Below are 19,798 nucleotides of genomic sequence, written 5' to 3' on the forward strand. Positions count from 1 at the left end.
ATAAATGCTATAAATAAATGAATAAAGATGTACCAGTTTTCACATAGACATAATTTTTTATTTCTTTGAAATAAATGTCCAAGAGTATGATTGTTTGATTGTATAACAAGTATATATTTAGTTTTAGTTGTTGATTTTTAGGAAACTTCCAAATGATTTTCCAAAGTAACTCTGCAATTTTATGCTCTCAACAACTGTGTGTGAGATATCCAGTTTCTGTGCAGCCTCATGAACATTCAGTATTGTCACTATTTGATTGTAGTTCTTAAGAGTGTGTAGTGGTATCTCATAATGGTTTTAATATCTTTAATGGCAAGTGATACTGAACAAATTTTTATGTGCTTGTCATATGAATATCATTTTTGATGAAATATATCCTTTTCTATTCATGTCTTTCACCCATTTCCTACATGGATTGTTTGCTTTCTTACTGTTGAGTATTGCACATTCTTTATATATGCTAAATACTAGTCCTTCGTTAGATATAAAATTCACAAATAATTTCTCCCTCTCTGTAGTTTGTCTTGTCATTCTCTTAATAGGGCATTTCTCAAAGCAAAACTTTTACTTTTGATGAAACCCAATTTACCAATTTTCTTTTTAAGAATGGTGATTTTTAGTGTCATACCTACAAAACACTTTATCAAGCTATAGGTCCCAAAGACTTTTTATCCTATGTCATTTTATTAAAGCCTTAGGGTTTTATATTTTACATTTAAATCTATGATACATTTGAACTTGATTATTTTTTTAAACTTTTTACTATGTATGAACTTTGAACATACAGATGAACAGAATATAAACTCTGTAAACCTATCATCTAGATCTGACATCATGTTATATAAAGGAAGGCAGGCAATAGAGCAATTGTCTTAACTGAAATTTACTTAAAAGACCAAACAGTCACATGCAATAAATGGAAACTGAATAGATCATAGTTTGAATAGAGCAACAATGAAATACATTTTGAGATAATTCGGGAAAGCCGAACATGTATTCATGTTCATGTAGGATGGTATTAGATAATATTGATACAATTATAGTAAGTTGTATTGGGTATAATAATAATCTTGTCATTAAACAAGAAAATGTTCTTACCTTTCAAAAATATATACTAGGGTTTAGAAATAGATACTAGGATATGTAGTGGTAAACTATCAAGATGTCTGATATTTCTTTTTACAATTTCAGCAAGAAAATCATGAAGTAAGTATGGAAAAATATTAACAGCTGTTCATTGGTTCCCTAAAGGAACTGGAACAGCTGTTCTAACATCTTAGTCTTTGAAGTATGGGACAAAGGTAAATTATGAAGCAGAACTTGGGACAGACTTGATTGAAAAAGAGAACATTGGGGTAATAGTGAAAATTTAACCAATTTGGGACCACCTAGGTGGCTCAGTGGGTTAAAGCCTCTGCCTTTGGCTCAGGTCATGATCCCGGGGTCCTGGGATCAAGACCCCTATCGGGCTCTCTGCTCAGCAGGGAGCCTGCTTCCGCCTCTCTCTCTCTCTGCCTGCCTCTCAGCCTACTTGTGATCTCTGTCTGTCAAATAAATAAATAAAATTTAAAAAAAAAAAAGAAAATTTAACTAACTAAATTCAAACCAATGGATATTTACTAAGGAATTGAGCATTTATTTTCTACAAAGTACTGTTCAGCATTTTGGATGATTTGAAGGTTGATAACACAGTCTCTCCTATCTAGAAAACAAAAAGTTCTTCAAAAAGTTACAGCAAGTGTTATAGGAAGGATGAGGAAAAGTCTTCCAGGTAGAGGAAGTGGAGAAGTCAAGGAGCGAAGACATCCAGACAAAGACATCACCTTAAGTAAATACATTCATGGGGTGCCTGGGTGGCTCAGTCTGTTGTACATCTGACTCTTAGTTTCTGCTCAAGGCATGATCTCAGAGTCATGAGATTGAGTCCTACATTGGCCTCCCCAATCAGGAGGCAGTCTGCTTGAGATTCTATTCTTCACTCTCTCTCAAAAAAAAATAAATAAATCTTTTAAAAATGCATGCATTCCTTCATTCATTCACTGAATTCTTGTTAAACACTGAGGATGCAAGGTAAATAAATCAGGCAAAATCAATATGAATAATAAAATCCTGCATACTATCTAGCCCAGGGAAGACTTTTCTTCTATCTTAAATCAAGTTCATCTTTATTCTTAGAATGACTATGTATTCTTTTCCTAAGGCTTCTCTAACAAAGTAGCACAAGCTGGCCCCTTAGAACAAGAGAAATGTATTCTCTCAGTTCTGAAGGATGGAAGTCTGAAATCAAGGTGATGACAAGACCATGCTCTCTCTAATGGCCAGGGTAAAGAATGCTTCTTGCCTCCTTCTAGCGTCTCATGGTTGCTGATCCTACTTAGTAGCTTTTTGGTTTGTAGCCTGCCTGTAATCTCTGCCTCTGTTGTCACATGGCCATCTTCTTCCTATGTCCCTCTTCTCTTCTTATAAGTCTACCAGTTCTACTGAACCAAGGACTCAGTCTACTCCAGAATGACGTTATCTTAATTTCATTACATCTACAATGGTCCTATTTCCAAATAACCTCATATTCTGGAATACTGAGGGTTAAGATTTCACTATAGCTTGGGGTGGGGGACACAATTCAACCCATAAGAAAACTGATTCTAAAAATTAATTACTTCCATAAAATGTGTGCCTTGGGTTTAGCTGACTTAGAAATATGACAGCTTTGCCTCAGGAACAATTTCCTTTTTCCTTTTTTTTTTTTAAGATTTTATTTATTTCTTAGAGAGAGAGCACAAGTTGGGGGAATTCAAAGGGATAGGGAGAAGCAGGGTGCCCCCTGAGCAGGGAGTCCCATGCGGGGCTCAATCCCAGGATCCCGGGATCATGACCTGAGCCCAAGGCAGACATTTACCTGACTGAGCCACCCAGGTGCCCCAAGAAACAATTTTCTCAACCTACATTGGACTACCCAGTCTCTGAGATAAGGTCGATAGTATTTAGTCCCTATCTTTCTGTGATCAGTAAGTTCTTGTCCTAATTCACATTATTTAATCATGAAAACATATTTTTAGGGTGTTAATGATGAATCCATCTTATATTGCACAAACATTAAGTTAAAGCTTTAAAGAGCAATCTTTCAGAATTTCATTTAACAATGGATTTATACATCTGTTTAGTGTGAAGTTACCACCACACATAGGTTTCTTGGCAACTGAGCTATTTTTGCCTACAGAGAACTAAAGAGGAGCTGAAGGGTATTTAAAACAACAGATTCCCAACTGTCAGGAATTATGAGTCTGTGTCCTTGTTTAATATCTTTCTGGACAGCTGCCTCCTGCTCTAATGGCTCTGGAGCTCTGCTTTCCACTGACAAGACACTTTCTGAATGGCCCATGGCAGGGCTGGCGGAAGCCATCAGGCAGCATAGACTTTACATCAACAAGATGCTCAATAAACATTTGTCATGTGAGAGAACGTTGTGAAGTCAGGGATGTTGCTTGCCTTGGGAATGCTGTAAGGTTTATTTCAGTTAGTTTCTACCTACAGTGACTGATGTGCACTACAGCAGCATGGCACCATGGTCAAGGATGAACTGTGGCCCAGAGTTCATGGGTGTGGGTGAGGTTTCGCAGCAGGATTCATAACCTCTTTCATGCCCGAATGTCTTAATTGGTGAAATTGTAAAATAAGAGCCACCCAACAAATCTGTGGTCGCAGTCACCTAGGAGAGAGCCTGATTTGGGGAAGGAGGGCAGAGAAATTCTTGCTTTGACTCTTTTCCTTTCTTTCATCTTTCCCATCCTTTTGAAGTAACCCAGAGACAGTGGGAGCCCTTTTTTGGGGGGGGGGTGGATTTTTTTAAGACAGTAGGGCTTTCTTTCTAAAGAGGTGGAAGCTTCATTCCCTTTCCTCCCATTCAAGGGAATAAGGAACTCTACTGTCCTGGATTCCTGTCCTCAAGAAGGTGACACGTGGTTGAGGAGGACCGATTTACATTTCCTCAAACTTCGCCATTGTTAGCATCGTCACATTCCCATAACCGTCATGCTGCCGTCATCATTATCAATAATCATTAGCATTTATAAAGTGTCTACTATGGTCCAGACACTGCACTACAACCTGTTTATACAGGGCTCATTTCGTATCACCAGAACCCTTTGACTTAGGTCCTGTTCCTTTCCAGCAAAGTTGGAGAAACAATGCAGCATAGCAAGTAGGCACTGGGTCACCAGAGCTGAACTTGCTAGGTTTAAAGCCCTGTTCCCTGTATGTAAACCTGCCTCCCAAGGAGCCCTATTTAATCACACAGTGCCCTGTTATTCTCAATAAACCAGGGTGACAATGATGATAAGAGCACCTGCATTGTAGGAATATTATGAAGATGACATAAGTTGGAAGCATATCGTGCTTTGAACATAGTTCACAGGGTAAGAATTCAGCCAATGCTTGCTATTCTCATCTCTCTCTTTTAGATGGAGGAACAGACTCGACTAGACAGAGCTGATGCCATTTTTAAATAGTGGCACTGAAATCTGACCACGGGCAATGTGATTCGGCCGCTCGCATTCAAAACCTCAACGCTCCGCAGCTAAATTGAGTTTAATCATGAAAAGCCGTTGGCCATCAGAGAACTGGCACGGTGCCATGCAAACCTAAGGGCTGAGGACTGGCACAGCTGATCAAGGCTCACACCACATTCCCACAGGCTGGAGTAAAAGTGAAATATGGCTCTGTTTGGAGATTCCCATGACACCCTCCAAACAGGGTGGAGACACACTGGTTTAAAACCCTTCAAATCCTAGAGATTAAATTGCGGGAAAGGTCAGGAGCAGGGATATGGGAAACTCTCATTGGCCTTTTGAAGCCTGAACTCGGCTGCAGTTTCAAGAGGCATGCACACAAAAATTCCTCTTTGCCTTCCCTTTCCTCTTGGGTTCCGTAGACGAAGCCCGAGGACAGCCTGTTCTGAGGGTAGATTGAGAGCAGAAGTTGGGACACCCAGGGTGGCTTAAGTTACTACACTGAATGTGGAACCCGGTCTCTCGATCGGAGCCAAGGCTTGGGCTGCCCAGCCCTGTAATTAGCAGGGCTGTTGAAATCCACAGATTTGTCAGGCAAGGAAATGCCCTAGGCACAAGGATCCCATCGCAGGCACTCACCTTCCAGTTCTTTCTCAGATGCATTTAGCCGCAGCTGTGACAGAGGTCTGACACTGAAGTCTGATGATACTAAAAGCACTGACTCCATATTTTATAAGAACAAACACACAGTCTTTTCCTCTTTGCTATTTTTTGATTATAGGCCGTCTTGAGCCAAACTTTTCTGGACTAGGAGAGTGTTTTTTGTTTTGCTTTTTTTTTTTTCCTCCTTCTCCAATCTGGCACCACAAGTACTACATGACAGAGTTGAATCAGAATCAGTCTTGAAATCTTCTACTTGGGGGGCCCAACCAGACCTAAATGAAAACCACCATCGCCAACCCTAGGGGACCCTAAAGTTTGAGCACAAGCTTTGTCATGGCGGCTGGTTGCCAGGGACCTTCCTCTTTGTTACAGGGAGCTCGGGGTACTTATGTGTTCCAGAATGCCATGTTCTCTGCTAAACTTCCAAAAAGCTGTATGCACGGCATATGGATCCTTTATTTATTCATTTATTTTAAATTTTTTTCTTTCCAAAAATGAAGGCAGAGAGCGAGGCATCTTTAAGAAACCTCTTTGTCGAAGCAGTGAGCTCTGAATAAATGAATCCCCCGTCTGCAGAAGGTAAGTCAGAAAGCATTAGTCCTTTCCTCAGACCAGATCCCCTCTCTCTCCTGGACTTCCTTTCCCCAGCTCGTAGACCAGACCGTTTGGCCTTTTATTCTGGGAACTGATGTGGTGGTAATGTTTGAACACTGCTTCTGGAGTTCTGACCCCTGACATAGAGCTCATCTTCAAAATGTACAAATCATGACTCAGACCCATAGAACAGCCAGGCACACATTGACTTCTAGAATCTCAGTATGAAAGAGGGATTTTATAGATACCTCATTCATTCATTTGGCCTTTGTTCCCAGTTCTCCATATAACTGATAAAGACCTCTGACTCCAAAACCCACTCCACAAGCCCCTTTTCTCTTGTGAGTTTCAGCTTTTCTCTCTGAGGAAGATGGGCTTGACTATGTCCGATGTTTCTTTTGATCTGTAATTACATTTCTGATTCATTTTTTAGTATCCCCCTTCTACAAAGCAGCTTCCTTAACCTCACAGAGGAAGTATTATAAATATAGAAACATAGCAGGCAAGGCCAAGTTCTTACAATTCCTGATTCCCCAACTAATGATCAATTACATAGGACTTTTTAAAATTTTAAGTATTGAAAATTAATTCTAAAATTGTGAAACCCCAATCATTAATACTGGTGTTGAGTAGTCTGTGACTCGAAGACCAAAGGTCTCTGCCTTTTTCTTCCCCTCCTTTGAGTTCCGGTCCTTCCATTGCCATCTTCAGAATAACCCCATGAAGGAGTTACATAGATGTCTGTTGTTTGCCAGACTCATGAGTTTTTTGGGTAAGAGGATTTCTGTTACCTTTTGGAGAATGACCTCCTTTTTACTGTGTATAGAATTAATGGCAATGGCTGTTGAAGAGTTCTGTCCAACCTTAGCCAAAGGGTAGTCATAGGACCTATCAGAATAGACTTGTGGACCAGTCAGAATCTCCCTTGTGAGAATTTAAACAAAGACAGAACCTGGGCTGAAGCTCACTCCATGTGGGAGGTGGGCATGGGAAAGAGTAGGAATCAGGAAGAGAATTCTTCCTTAATTATCTAGAACTACTATGTGCCTACCCTCTTCTTTACCTGACTCTCTGGGTCTTTCCTCATTAGAAACTCCAGTACATTCTTTCTCTCCTCTGATTAGCCAGTCATGTTCTATTGCATTCAAGAGAAGGATTAGTTAAAACTGAGAAAACATAGCCTCATTGAATCTGTGTAACCTATCCAGGGTTACCCATCTTATGAATGGCAGAGCAGGATTCTAATTCATGCCTTTAGCCCAATCCAGTGTTTTTAACCATTCCAATCTTAAATTCTTTTAGATTCTCTAAGCTCCGTATTGTTAGATAAACAGATATCCTTTCTTCTTTTGGTAATAGGTGCAACATAAATGGACTCTGTTATTTTAACACCTTCCAAAAATGTGTTTATTGAAATATGACTTGATGTAATGCTATTAGAATTTATGGGGGGGGAACAATGTAAGGAGGTTATGAGAAATTGGAGAGAGCATCAAACTTGAAGGAAGCAAATCTTTTTAAAATTAATTCTGCCTCATTATAGACTTTTTAAAAGTTTTTTACACTGTTGAGTCCGACATTTTTCATCTATACAAAAGGGTTTTTATGGAAGATGAAAAAGTTGAACAGCAAATGTCATTATTCTGAGGAATATCTCTGTTGATGCCACTTAGCTTGATTTCTATTAATTAAGTTCAATAAAATACAAGTTTGGCCACGTAGCGAACAAATTCTTTTTAAGTGAGACACTTTTCTCCTTCTTAGATCTTGAAGTCGGCACTCGCTCCCTCAAACCTGTTTCTTGACATCTTCCTTACTAAAGAATGGAAGGGTATTAATATTTAATTTATAGGCTTGTTTAGTGTTAATGAAATCATATATTCAAAACTGTCATTTGGTAAGCACTCAACCAAAATTTACTTGTCATTGGCTTAAGGGTTCTGTATTTTTTGCTAAACTAAAGATAAATTACTTTTATTCACTCACTTGATCAATTATTACTCACTTCATCAGCAAATACAAAGTCTTCAGTTGATAAGCATTTCATGTTGGCAAGATATGTTTGCAAAGATGAGTAAGACATAGCCCTCCTCGTGCATATCACAGTCTGTTAGACAGAAGAAGAGAGAAACTTTTACATAACTAAATGTAGTATATTAAGGACATTATTACGGAAAATACAAGTGCCATATGGAAACAAAAAATGGAGTCACTGACTTGTTTTGTCACTACCCAAAGTCTTCACAGAGGAGGTTGTTACTTCACATAGACCTTACAGGATGACGTAATAGGTTGAGGGAACTAATCAGGACTGGTGAACTAGTCTTGGATAGGGACCAGTTGAATTAAAGTGATTATCTATGATTAAAGTGATTATCCACTGTTTTTACTGCAAATCTAAGTCTTCATCCAACTGTACCATTCACACCTGTCAACTTAGTTTAAACAGGAAAAAAATGAAAATATTTTATCAGTGGGTTTAGAGTAAAAACAAAACAAACAAAACAACTGGTCCATATGTTCTCATTCATGATAGTAGAAAGAGAATGAGGGTATAGCTGGGGCTCATATCCATCTGACTCCAGAAGTTCAGCTGGACTAGATCAACTCTGAAAAAATATTCCAGTGTTTATATATGAATTCTCACCCAGTTATATTTCTGTAGACTGCCCGTTATCTGGTCTATGAAGGAAATGACTCAGGCATAGAAAGGAAAGACAGATAATACCTATGGCATCATTGGATTTGTCCCTTGCCAGATAGTATCATTCCAACAGAGATGCTTTCTTAACTGGACCTTGTCCAGCCTGGGCGTCTGTCCATGCAGTGAGATATCAGCTCTATATGCCCAGAAGTAATGTTCTGAACAGTTTGGAAAGTGGCCATCTAAGGGGGTCACAGTAACATAAGCAGCCTCAGTCAAGGTCCCAAAAGGTCAATGGAAGCTTTTAGCCCTCTTTACACTCTCTAATCTCTAGCTGTTTCTTCTGCTAAAAATATACTTGTGGAAAATTATTACTGGTTCCAAATTGCCATCCAATGCCTAGATTCTTGGCAATGCTGGGTGGGACTTTCCCTGGGTGGAGCTGAAAATTAGGCAAGAGATAGCTGTGGTCATCAATGCACACAGAATCAGTGTGTTTCCCTTTCTAAAATTATCTTCTCCAGATACCCAGACATTAAAAAAAAAAAAATGTTGCCAGCCAGCCATCAAAGACAGTAAAAAAATGTAAAACCCTGATTTGAGTGCTTAAATACACTTTCATGCAATATTGATTAAAACATGGATAAAAATAATTTTGGATCAACAGTCTATATATAACCAAGTCACACAGTTTTAAGTATTTCCTTGGGTCTCACTTGAGTAAGTTCTTGATTTGTGGAAATGAATAGCAGAGAAGAGGAAAATCCTTTTTCAAAATTTGATTTTGGGTAGGCAGGTAAAAAAATTTACAAAAGTTGAACCATTAGCCCCATTATTTTGGACCTGCATGCATTCAGTAATGTTCGTTGGGCACATTCTATCTATCAAGCACTGTTCTAGACTCTGAAATCTAGACTATTCCCCCTGCTCTCTGGATTTTATTGATACTCCAGGTGCTGAGAGAGACAACAACCAAGCAAACATAAATAAGTATTTTTGTTTCCATTAATGATAGTTGTGTTGAGAAAAATCACAGGATACTATGTTGGAAAGTGCCAGGGAATGGGGGTGTCTCTTTAGGGAACATGGTTATTAGAAATAAGGTCTCTCTGAGGAAGTGAACTACATTGCAAATAAATAGCAACAGGTAGTGATCCTGAAGTAGAAACAAGCTTGTCTTGGCTGAGGAGCAGAAAGAGTGCCAGTGTGTACTGTGTAATAAGGAAGAAAGATAGGAGTTTCACAGAGGTCATGAAAACAGAAGGCAAATCATGTGGAACCTTGTGGAGCATGGTATCCCCAAGAGAAGAAGGCACTTGAAGGCTTCTATGCAGGTGAATGACATGATCTCACACTGACCATTCCATGGAAAAATGAAGAGGAGCAAGAGTGGAGGGAAAGACGGATGTCTGTGAAACTAGGGACAAGATGGTAGGCAATGTGGCTGGGAGGTTGCAATAAGTACCCATGAAGAGTTGGGGTCCCAATCCTTCTGCCACAGTACGTATATGAATGTCTCCTAATGCTCAGAACTCATAACAGGAACTCAAATCTGAAGGATTTTTTTGAATTTCCAATGGCCTTTCCCTTCTTTTATTTTTATTGAGCCTGTCAGCAGCCCTATGAGCTTTGTAGCAGGGGAGTTCTTAGACTTTGACAAAAGAAGAAATTGGGGTTTTCGCTAAGAGTCAACCAGAACACGGTAGAGCCAGGACTCAAACCCATCAGATGCCAACTCCATGCTCCCACTGCCCCCCCACCATGTTTTAGGCATTACAGAACATTTAATTTATCAGACACAAAATTGTATTGAGTTAAGTGCTCTTCTCGAAGACAGAACTTACTAGAAAAATTATAACAGTTTACCTGCTTTGTATCTAAAGGAAAAGAAGATCCCCTGTTCCTAGAAAAAAAAAAAAAATCTTCAGGATGTATTAGAAGGCACCAAAATGGTGATTTAAAATGCATTTTTGAGGGCACCTGGGTGGCTCAGTGGGTTAAAGCCTCTGCCTTCGGCTCCGGTCATGATCTCAGGGTCCTGGGATCGAGTTCTGCATTGGGCTCTCTACTCAGCAGGGAACCTACTTCCTCCTCTCTCTCTGCCTGTCTCTCTGCCTACTTGTGATCTTTCTCTATCAAATAAATAAATAAAATCTTTTTAAAAAATTTAAAAAATAATAAAATGCATTTTTGAGGTAGATTGAATAACGCAACTGGTGGAATTGGTGCCTTTTGCAAGACTGAAATCATGGCAGGTCCAGAAACTGCTGTCCCCTTCCATTTCACTGGTATCTGAAAAAATTTAACTCTTATACTTTCGTAAGTAGAATGAATTGTGGACTGGACACATATGGGGGTATTGCTGTGATGGTCTTAGACTTCACGTTAAGTTAAGGTCTAAAAACACATTACCTGTGAAAGCAGCATAAATGGGTTTTATACCTTACTACAGCTGTTGAGTTCCCCAGGCCTGGAGAAGCTAATGGTAGCTCATCATGTGATAGTAATTTATGAACCTGGGGCAGGAGGGAGGAGTTAGGATAAAATGCATTTCTAAGAAGTAAAATTCTTCAGTATTTGAGTTAAATGTCTCAGCCCTTGGTCCAGAAATTGCTACGGAAAGAAATTTTAAGAAAGAAGGAACAAATGCAAGAAGACAAAGATGAAGACGAAAACGAAAACGAAGATGAAGATGAAGGAGAAGGAGAAAGAAACATAAATGAGGTTAGTTGCTTAGGAAGGAGGGGGAAAAGAAAATAAAATTTTATTAAACTTCTATTATGTGGCAAATATCTTTCATAGGGACATTGCATAGGCTACCCTGATTGCACAGTGACTTTGAGATGTGGCATCTCCATTATTATTCAGACGAGGAAAAGAAGGATCAAAGAAGTGGGGTAATTTCCAGTTTAAGTCAATCTCCAACCAAAGCCCAGATATAAAATAAATGAGACCTCCAAACTTGTTCTGGCCTTGTGCACTTCCAAAGTGGGTAGTATGGCAATGATTTGTTTGAGGGCAAGAACTTAGAAGATCCATTTTTGATAGGTTATGAGATTTCTTCATGGTACTGAAAATTTCAGGTATTGTTGTAGACAGCCCGGGGTGGTTTTTTATTTAAAGTCTAAATATCAAAGACCCATAAACCTGAAAAGCTTATAATTTACAACTCTTTTTGAGGGGAATGGATTTAAGCATAGCCTCAATCTGTCAGATTTAAGAGAGTAGCTGCCCAGAAATTGCTAATTTGAGGTTTTCTGCATTATAAAGCAGGCCAAAACATCTGGATAAAAGAGACTCAGATGCTAGCCTCAGGGTTTGTAGCCAGCAGTGCAACCTTGAGCTCGGTGCTAAAATCAACTGGTTTGCAGTTGATTCCTTTGAGATAAGGAGCATTCGCTCTCCCTTTCTTTCTTTAGGTCTTGACTCATTCCAGCAAGGATTTGAGGCAGCTGAGTTGGACTCCTGTGAACTTCAAAGTTCCTTTGTGCACTGATGATACTGATAGTTTCATTTAAACAGCCCTTCAACTTTGATCCCAGAAATCCTTCTTCCCAGATTTTTATTTCCTTTAAACTTTCGTCAGTGTTCTTTGGGTTTTACTGGAAGAGACATATCACGTGTTGTCTAGAAAAGTGGGATGTGTCCTTACATGACACGCTCCCGCCTCCCTTCTTTCTGAGTGAATGTGTACAATTGCGATCCTCTCCTGATCTAGTTAAAAAATGATTGTATTCGATTTTTCGACTTGACAACCCAACTCAACCCAAGATAAAGGCAACTTTTGCTTCAGTTTGTGAAACAGTTGTGCTTCTTCTAGTCAGTGCCCTATCCGATGCCAAATTGTTTCAAAGGTTAGGTTCACCTAGTCTTTGCACATTTCCCCAACATACCAGGTTTGAACTCCTGATTGCCCTGAACCGCAGAGCTGAAACAAGTCACCTAGGTTTGCTGAAGCCATAGTGGGGAGAGTTTTGTGACAGCAAATGGGCAAACTGAGCTCCTTGAGAGGAGCCTGTGTCTGTGGCTCAAAGGCCCAGTGGAAGGAACCTGAAGGCTCCTCCCCCCTTCACTCCTATGGTCTCTGCACCTGGAGCTGATTACTCAAGAAATAAGGAGCTTAAGCGTTGCATGTTTTTCCTAGATTTGAGTGAAAACAATTCCAGCTTGCGGTGTCAGGAATTATATACTAGTGTTACCTACACAAATTCTGCAGGATAAAAATGTTAATCCAGATGTGACCTCACTTCCTTGTGGAACAGACACCCTAGTCGTCTAAGTGTAGAAATTTCTGTATGTGATGGGTCTTCCTTGCAGACTCATAAAACATCATCAGCATGTTGAGGTTTCTGAGAATTTCTGCAGGAAAGAAAGCTGACTAAGGTAAAGGGCAAAATGTGTGCAAGGGGGAGCAAAGCAATCTACTTTAGTAGGACTGCAAAAAAAGAGTAGGATTAACGCCTGCCAAGAAAGGGTAAAAACAGAACAATCATTAGGCTTGAAGGTTCTCGAAGAGATTGAATCGTTTTCTCTTGTTGACAGTGGGATGAAATTAAACCTTTGTGACAGTGGGATGAAATTAAACCTCTGTATTCAAAGTAAGGTCTTGGAGAATTGTAACAGAAATGTAGAGAATCCGTTGGATAGAACAGAAATGAGGAAAAGAGGTAGTTAGGAGGTATCTTCACCATTCAGGTAAGAGATGGAGATTGTCTTAACTTGGGTGAGAGAGGAATTTGAGTGTCATGGCAAGCAGGAAATCAAACAGTTGTTGCGACCAGCTGGTTACAGGGTATATAAAAGAAGCTGAAGATCGTGTTTGGGCAACTGGAGGGAGAGCTGGAGGGAATGGGATGAAAGCAGTCAAGTGCCTGGAAGAGCAAACTTGAACGAAATCATATTCGTTTTATGTGGGACACTCAAATCCAAACCTCCATCATGGAGTTTGGTTTGTGGTATTTTTAGCACCGCGTTCAAAATTATCTACATGCCCTGTGCCCTATCAAATTGAAACATCTCATTCTAGTACTTCTCCCAGTTGGATTATGGAAGATACCCTTCAATTGGTTTGTTTTTTCTTTTTTTTAAGATTTTATTTTTAAGCAATCTCTATGCCCAATGTGGGGCACGAACTAACAATGTCGAGATCAAGAGTCACGTGCTCTACCAACTGAGCCATCCATGTGTCCCTCAAATGTACTGTCTATAGCTTAGTCTGCCCTCTTGGTTAAATACTAACCCCACCTTAATTAAACTTGTTAATTCTGTGAAAAGAACATATACCAAAATCATACCTTTATTACTTCACCCATATTCTTTTCATCTGGAAAGTCCCCATAAAATCTGTACCTCCTTAAAGAAATCACCCCCAAACCACACCACCTTGATGGCTATCTTAACAGAGCTAATCGTCCACTCCATTCCTTCCTTATATCCCCACGCCATTCTTCACACCTTTATTATTCCATTTTGCACTGAATGTTTGTATAATTATCATATTCCTCTTACTCAGTTATAAGTTCTTTGAATCTACCTTTTGATTTCTTGCTCAAGACAGGTGTTTAGTATGCTTCCTTAAAACCAGGTGTCTGTCAACATCCATATTTGAATAGCTCAAAAGGAAAATGCTAATATTTGAATGACAGTTGTCACAGAGAGGATGCTTTGTCTGAGGAAAACAGAAGATATTAGATTAGAGCAACGCTTCTCAGATTCAGGGTGAGGAAGTCATCCGGTGGATTTCATTAAACAAGTCCTGGGGGCCAGCCTGGGATTTTGATTTGGTGGGTCTGGAGTGGGGTCTTGCCTTTGCATTTCTAACAAATGCCCAGGAGATGCTGGTGTTGCTGGACCACGAATGGTACACTGAGTAATGACCTATTCAAAGGGTTAAGTCTGACATCAGAATGCCTTCCCCTAATTCCACCATCACGATTTACTAGCTGTTTGAGCTCAAGGTACCAACTTAATCTTTAAGCCTGTGATTCCTCACCCGTAAACAGCAATCATAGTAGAACCCCTTCTTCAGACTGATAGAACTAAAACGGCCAGTCTATACACGGTGCTCCTGGCGGTCCCTGATACCTGGTAGGTGCGCAAAAACTAGGTGTTGGTTTGAGTATTTAATGGTACAAATAAATCAGCAGATTCCTAAAGAACAAGGGCCATTAAGCCATGGCCAAACCTGGTTCATTGCCTTTCTGAGTAACGCAGATAAACTTGGTATGGTTTTAAAATACTTAAATGACTAAAAAATATGAAAGATTTCATAATGCATGAAAATTACAAATTCAAATTTCGATGTCCGTAAAGGGTTATTGGAACATGGGCACACACATTCGTTTGTATAATGCCTGTGGACACTTTTTGTGCTGCAGGAGCAGAGTGAGTAGACCCATGACTGACCACATGGCCAGGAAAGCCTAGAGCACACACACACTGGCCCTTTCCATGAAGTTAGCCAACCTTTTAAAAAGCACCAAGTGACTTTATCAGTCAATTGGGATTAGAACCATCACTAGATGGCAATAATATTCAGTGACTACTGTATGTGTATTCATAAACTGTTTATACATATAGTTTATATATATGTTATATACTCTTGTATGTATGTATATAATTTATATGTCTATAGACAGATAATTTAACTGTACCCAAGTAACAAGGGAGCCTTAGGAACCAAATAATAAAAGAAAATTGGAAAATAAGATGTTTGAGGGATGAGTGGCAAATTGGATTACCATGATATTCCTAAAAATAGAGATAACCAACATTTAAACATCTGTATTTTTACAAAATCGGGATGTTACTGTACAAAATGGTTATACATTTTCAGTGTAACATTTGCCCAACTTCTCGTATCTTGAGGATATTTTAATGGGTAATAATGTTCCATTGTTTGGAAATGCCCAAATTCATTTAATTATTGCTCTCTATTGGTTTTGAAGTTACTTTAAGATATTGCTATTATTTATAAATACAATTAAACAAACTTGATTATGACTTTTCTGAAAATGTATCCCCCCACTCTGATAAATTACTATAATAAAAGTTGTTGAGCTGTTTCCAAGGGAAGTAGAAGGTTAAGATTAAAGGCAAAGTTTATATGAATTGAATCTTTCTCTGTATCTGTTTTCCAGCTTTCCAAACCACACCAATTTAGGGGATTTCTGCTTCATGATTAGTAATATAAGTGACTTTTATTATCTCTGACCAGGCATGTTTGTTTGTTTTCTGCATACCCCATTCTTGAAAATCTATTCCGCTACAAATCAGGAAACAAAGCTTTTGTTTGAAATGCCCCCTTCCCTTAGAAAAAAAGGCAATGCTCTTATCAAAAATATTTTATTTACAAAAAATCAATTATACTATACATCCTATACTGGAAATACACGGAATAATTGCTAAAATAAATACAGGCAATTAATTCAATCTCTTAAAAGAATGAGAGAATTTGACATTTGAAAGTTATCAAAGCTTAACTTAGAACATAAATAGTTAAAAAGGCAAACTCAAGTTTTAGTTTCATTTATTGGCATGCTGTGCTCTGTTTCCCACAAACTCTCCCATCCGTGAGTCTGAGTTGCAGAATGGTTATGTACCTTTTTGAAGTCCAAAGGTAGAATGTGCAGCTTTTTCTTAGGCAGAATAGATGAAACAGGGCATCTGCATGGAGAGGAAGCACGTGGTTGAACACGTCTCCACATTCACACTCCACTTCATCACAACATGTTTTATGCAACGACTCATGTGTTTGATTGTTTCTAACACAAGTCTACACAGCACCAGCTACAAGGCAAGATGGATCACATCAAAAGTCAAAGCAGGTAACTGAGGCCCTTAAGAGTAGTGAAATTAGCCGGGTTAAGGGAACCTAGTTCCTTCATTTGTTCATGTGCCAATTCTTGATATACTTCTTAAACCTGGGTATTATTTTGATTACGTAAACCTATTCTTGGAGGCCAGTAACAGGACAAATGGAGTGATTATCTGTATGAATTCAGAAAAAAATATCCTCCCTGGGAAGGAGGATGATGAGTTTAATGCGCCAATTTTGTAATCTATAAGCTTTTACACTTATCAATTGTAGCCAACTCACCCATGTAAAAGTCCTAGTAACATGGAAACTGAACTGGCAAGCTGAAAGAGACAGGTCGATTATGTTCAGTTTGTTGACAGGATCTGGTGAATTCAGGCCACAGAACAAACGATGAACTGCATTGTACTTGTCCAAATGACACAGGTAATTTCTTCCACTTTCCCTTTTACTCAGCCTGAGAAAACACTGCCAGAAGCTCCATATTTGCCCAGTGTTTTCTTTCAAGGACTAGCATTACCCCCCACTTTTTTAAGAATCTTATGAAAAATTGCACTTTTCTACCCCCTTTGGCCTTGATTTTCAATGATTTCCTTTTGTGTGTGTGCACCTAAGTATGTATTTCTACTCCCAAAGTGTGAAGGCCTTTTCTAAAAGAAATGAAAAAAAAAAGTTAAAATATTGAAAGTTTAAATATTTTTCACAGAAATAAACTATTCCATGTTAAAAGGTAGAGAGAGAGAGAAACATTTTATTCTTTCTATCATGAACAACATCAGTCAACCACACTTCACATTTTGGGTAGGTTTTTTTTTTTTTTAAGTATGAATTTTTTCAGAACCTATTTTAATAATAATAAAAAAGAACAGGTGTATTTTGGCAGAGAAGTAAAATATAGAATATGCAAAATTTGTTTTAAAAATCGGCATACAAAATTTTAAAACACAGTACAATTATATAAAAATACAGCACAGCCAACGGCCTTTGAAATTTCCTTTGGCATCTCATTTGGTAGAGTTAAACAGAAAATCCTTTCTAAAAAAAAAAAAAAATTAGCTATCGACACAGTCCATAAGTTAGGTTGTATACGTTGAAAGAACTTTTCCTTGAGTTTCCAAAATCCTTTTCTTTTTTCTTCCATGATAACCCACATAAAGCATGGCTAGTGAGGTATATAGGGCAAACACTGTTAGGCAGATGTACATAAGGAAAAAGTGCATAAACAAAGAATGCTTCCCATTTTCATAGAAATAACAGGTTAAATCTGAGTTTCTTCTCATTGATGTCTTGTTTTCCTTTGGCTGAATCAAAATAAACCCATAGAGACATGTCTTGGTTCAAGTCCCAGCAGCAGTGATGTGTCTCCTTTGGTGGCATTATTGGATGCCACAATACTGTACAGTCCCAAGAGGAACTAAGGTTTTGTGTGTGTCTGCGTATGTGACAGCAAACATCAAACAACGTAAGATCATACATCGAGCACCATGTCATACTGTTGTCCCTTCTTCCTCCTGCCACATTTATTGATGAGAACCACATAAAGCGTTAAAAGCATGACCCAATAACACGCATAGAGCAACGTTCCAACAATGAGAACTGTCTGCTTGGATTCTGAGAATGGCTTTTTAGATTCCTTATAAATGGTGAAAATCACACCCCCCAGGAGGATTGTAAACCACACCGATACTGGAATGAGTCCTATGAAATTGACAACAATGGTCTTCCTTCCAGACGTTCCCCACCCAGCTTTGTTTATTGTTGCGATTGCAAACATCTTGGCAGGAAGTAAACTTGACATGTATAACACTGAGTAGAGGGACATGAAGACCATGACAATATTTCCTCTAAGGCAGCTGGCAAAGGACGATTTTATGAGACCTACCAACTGGACAGTTAACAAGAAGAGGAGGATGTTCCAAATTTTACCCCGGTAGAAGAGTTGGATGACTGTCGCAATGAGAAAGAAAGGGAAGAATCCAGTGATCACGGCCTCGTAGGTCATCCACAAGTGATGTTTATGAAACCACATAGCATTGTACAGCCACTCTCGGAAGTATGACTTGCTCCAACGGGTCTGCTGGTTTAACCATCTGAGATATTCTATCGGTGTCTCCGTAAGGCACTTGGATCGAGCTGTGTATTTTGTTGCATAGCCCAAGCTCAGCACTCGGTTCGTTAAATGCCGGTCATCACCAAAACTACACTGGCTGCCCATAAATTCCTGATTGTACCAGTCTTCCACAAATTCATGCAGCAAGGAGTTTCTGTACATCCCCAGAGGTCCACTAATGCACTGGACACACCCAAAATAAGACTGGCAGGCCCTTTCTATATTAAAAGCCATCCAGTATCTCACACTGCTGAGGAAGGAGATCCAGGAATCGTACTTGTTTAAAATCTGCAAGAAGAAAAAAACAAAACAAACAAACAAAAAAACCAAATAAATAAAACATAGGCCCCCACTAAAATACCAACAAAATCCACATCATCACGAGATTACTACCTAAAGTGAGGTTTGTTGTTTGATCCTCCTGTATCAGCATCCTTCTTATTTTTGACATGATTGTTTTTCATTTTCTCTGATTCTGTGTTACCGGATTAATCTGATAAATTGTGTGCCTGTGTTGGGACTCCTGGATGAGCAACCGTTTTTCTCCTACATGACGCTGTCCTCTTTTTTGCCCAGGGCTTTTGTTGTTGTTGTTCTTGTTATGCTGTGATATTGAGCGTGTTTTTAGGCTCTAGTTCTCAGTTCCTAAATTTTCCCACTCTTTCCTACCATCTAAGATTTGAAGGTTTTTAAGCCCTATTCTCTCCTGTTCTGGTTAATTTCCAACTCATTCAATTCCTTTAATTTTCTTTCTCCTTCTTGTCCTCCTTTATGCAATGCCAGTGATTAAACTGTTTGTTCTGGCCTCTCCCCAAAACTTAAGTCCTGAAATAATGCTCTATGTAAAGGCTATTGAAAGTTATCAGCTTTTTCTTGGCAGTATTTCTAAATTCTTTCCTCCATCTCAATTTTGCACGGTTCTCATCTGGATTTTGCATGCTTCCTCTTTTATCACCAGGCTGTTTGTCTATTCCAGGCATTGTCTTTGCCTTCATTATCTCCATGCACGTATAAAATGGGTTATATAGCAACACAATACCTAATTTTTAAAGTTAAGTTTCCATGGGCTTCTCACCTTTTGCTAAAATTTGATCACGCATTTGCAAAGCACTCATTGTAATCTTCACATGTTATCACATATTCACATATATGTGCATTTCCCATCCCACAGACTCCAAGTTGCCTTCATTAATATCAACTTCATGGTTTCTCCATTTTTAACAAATAATGGGAAATAAATAATTATAAGTGGGAAATAAGTCATAATCAGAAAACCCACTTAATTATTTGTTCCTTTGCCTTTCTTACCAGTATAAATCTAAGTTGCAATTTTTTTCTTCTTTCGTGTTCCAATTTGAATTTTTAATCAACCATATATTAATTATCTTTTAAATACATAGGTATATAGAATCCATCCTCAGCACTTCCATTTTTTTTTTTTTACCTTCACAACTAAATGAACTTTG

At 38.7% G+C, this 19,798-nt stretch overlaps 1 protein-coding gene and 1 pseudogene across 2 annotated transcripts in view; one reads left to right on the top strand and one right to left on the bottom strand.

Annotated features, from left to right (window-relative positions):
- Positions 1 to 10,654: 10,654 nt before the first annotated feature.
- On the top strand, positions 10,655 to 10,835 carry LOC123391441 (annotated as a pseudogene).
- A 4,899-nt stretch (positions 10,836 to 15,734) lies between these two features.
- Positions 15,735 to 19,798, bottom strand: part of HAS2 (hyaluronan synthase 2) — a 33,471-nt gene continuing 29,407 nt past the window's right edge. For both annotated transcript variants that reach the window (XM_004743498.2, XM_004743499.3), the window contains exon 4: positions 15,735 to 18,620. In XM_004743498.2, the coding sequence (XP_004743555.1) occupies positions 17,691 to 18,620 (930 nt within the window). In that variant the 3' untranslated portion in view covers positions 15,735 to 17,690. The remainder of the gene's footprint in view (positions 18,621 to 19,798) is intronic.

This window comes from Mustela putorius, unplaced genomic scaffold, assembly GCF_011764305.1.
Source record: "Mustela putorius furo isolate JIRA1106 unplaced genomic scaffold, ASM1176430v1.1 tig00000228_pilon_pilon_pilon, whole genome shotgun sequence".
Classification (NCBI taxonomy): Eukaryota; Metazoa; Chordata; class Mammalia; order Carnivora; family Mustelidae; genus Mustela; species Mustela putorius.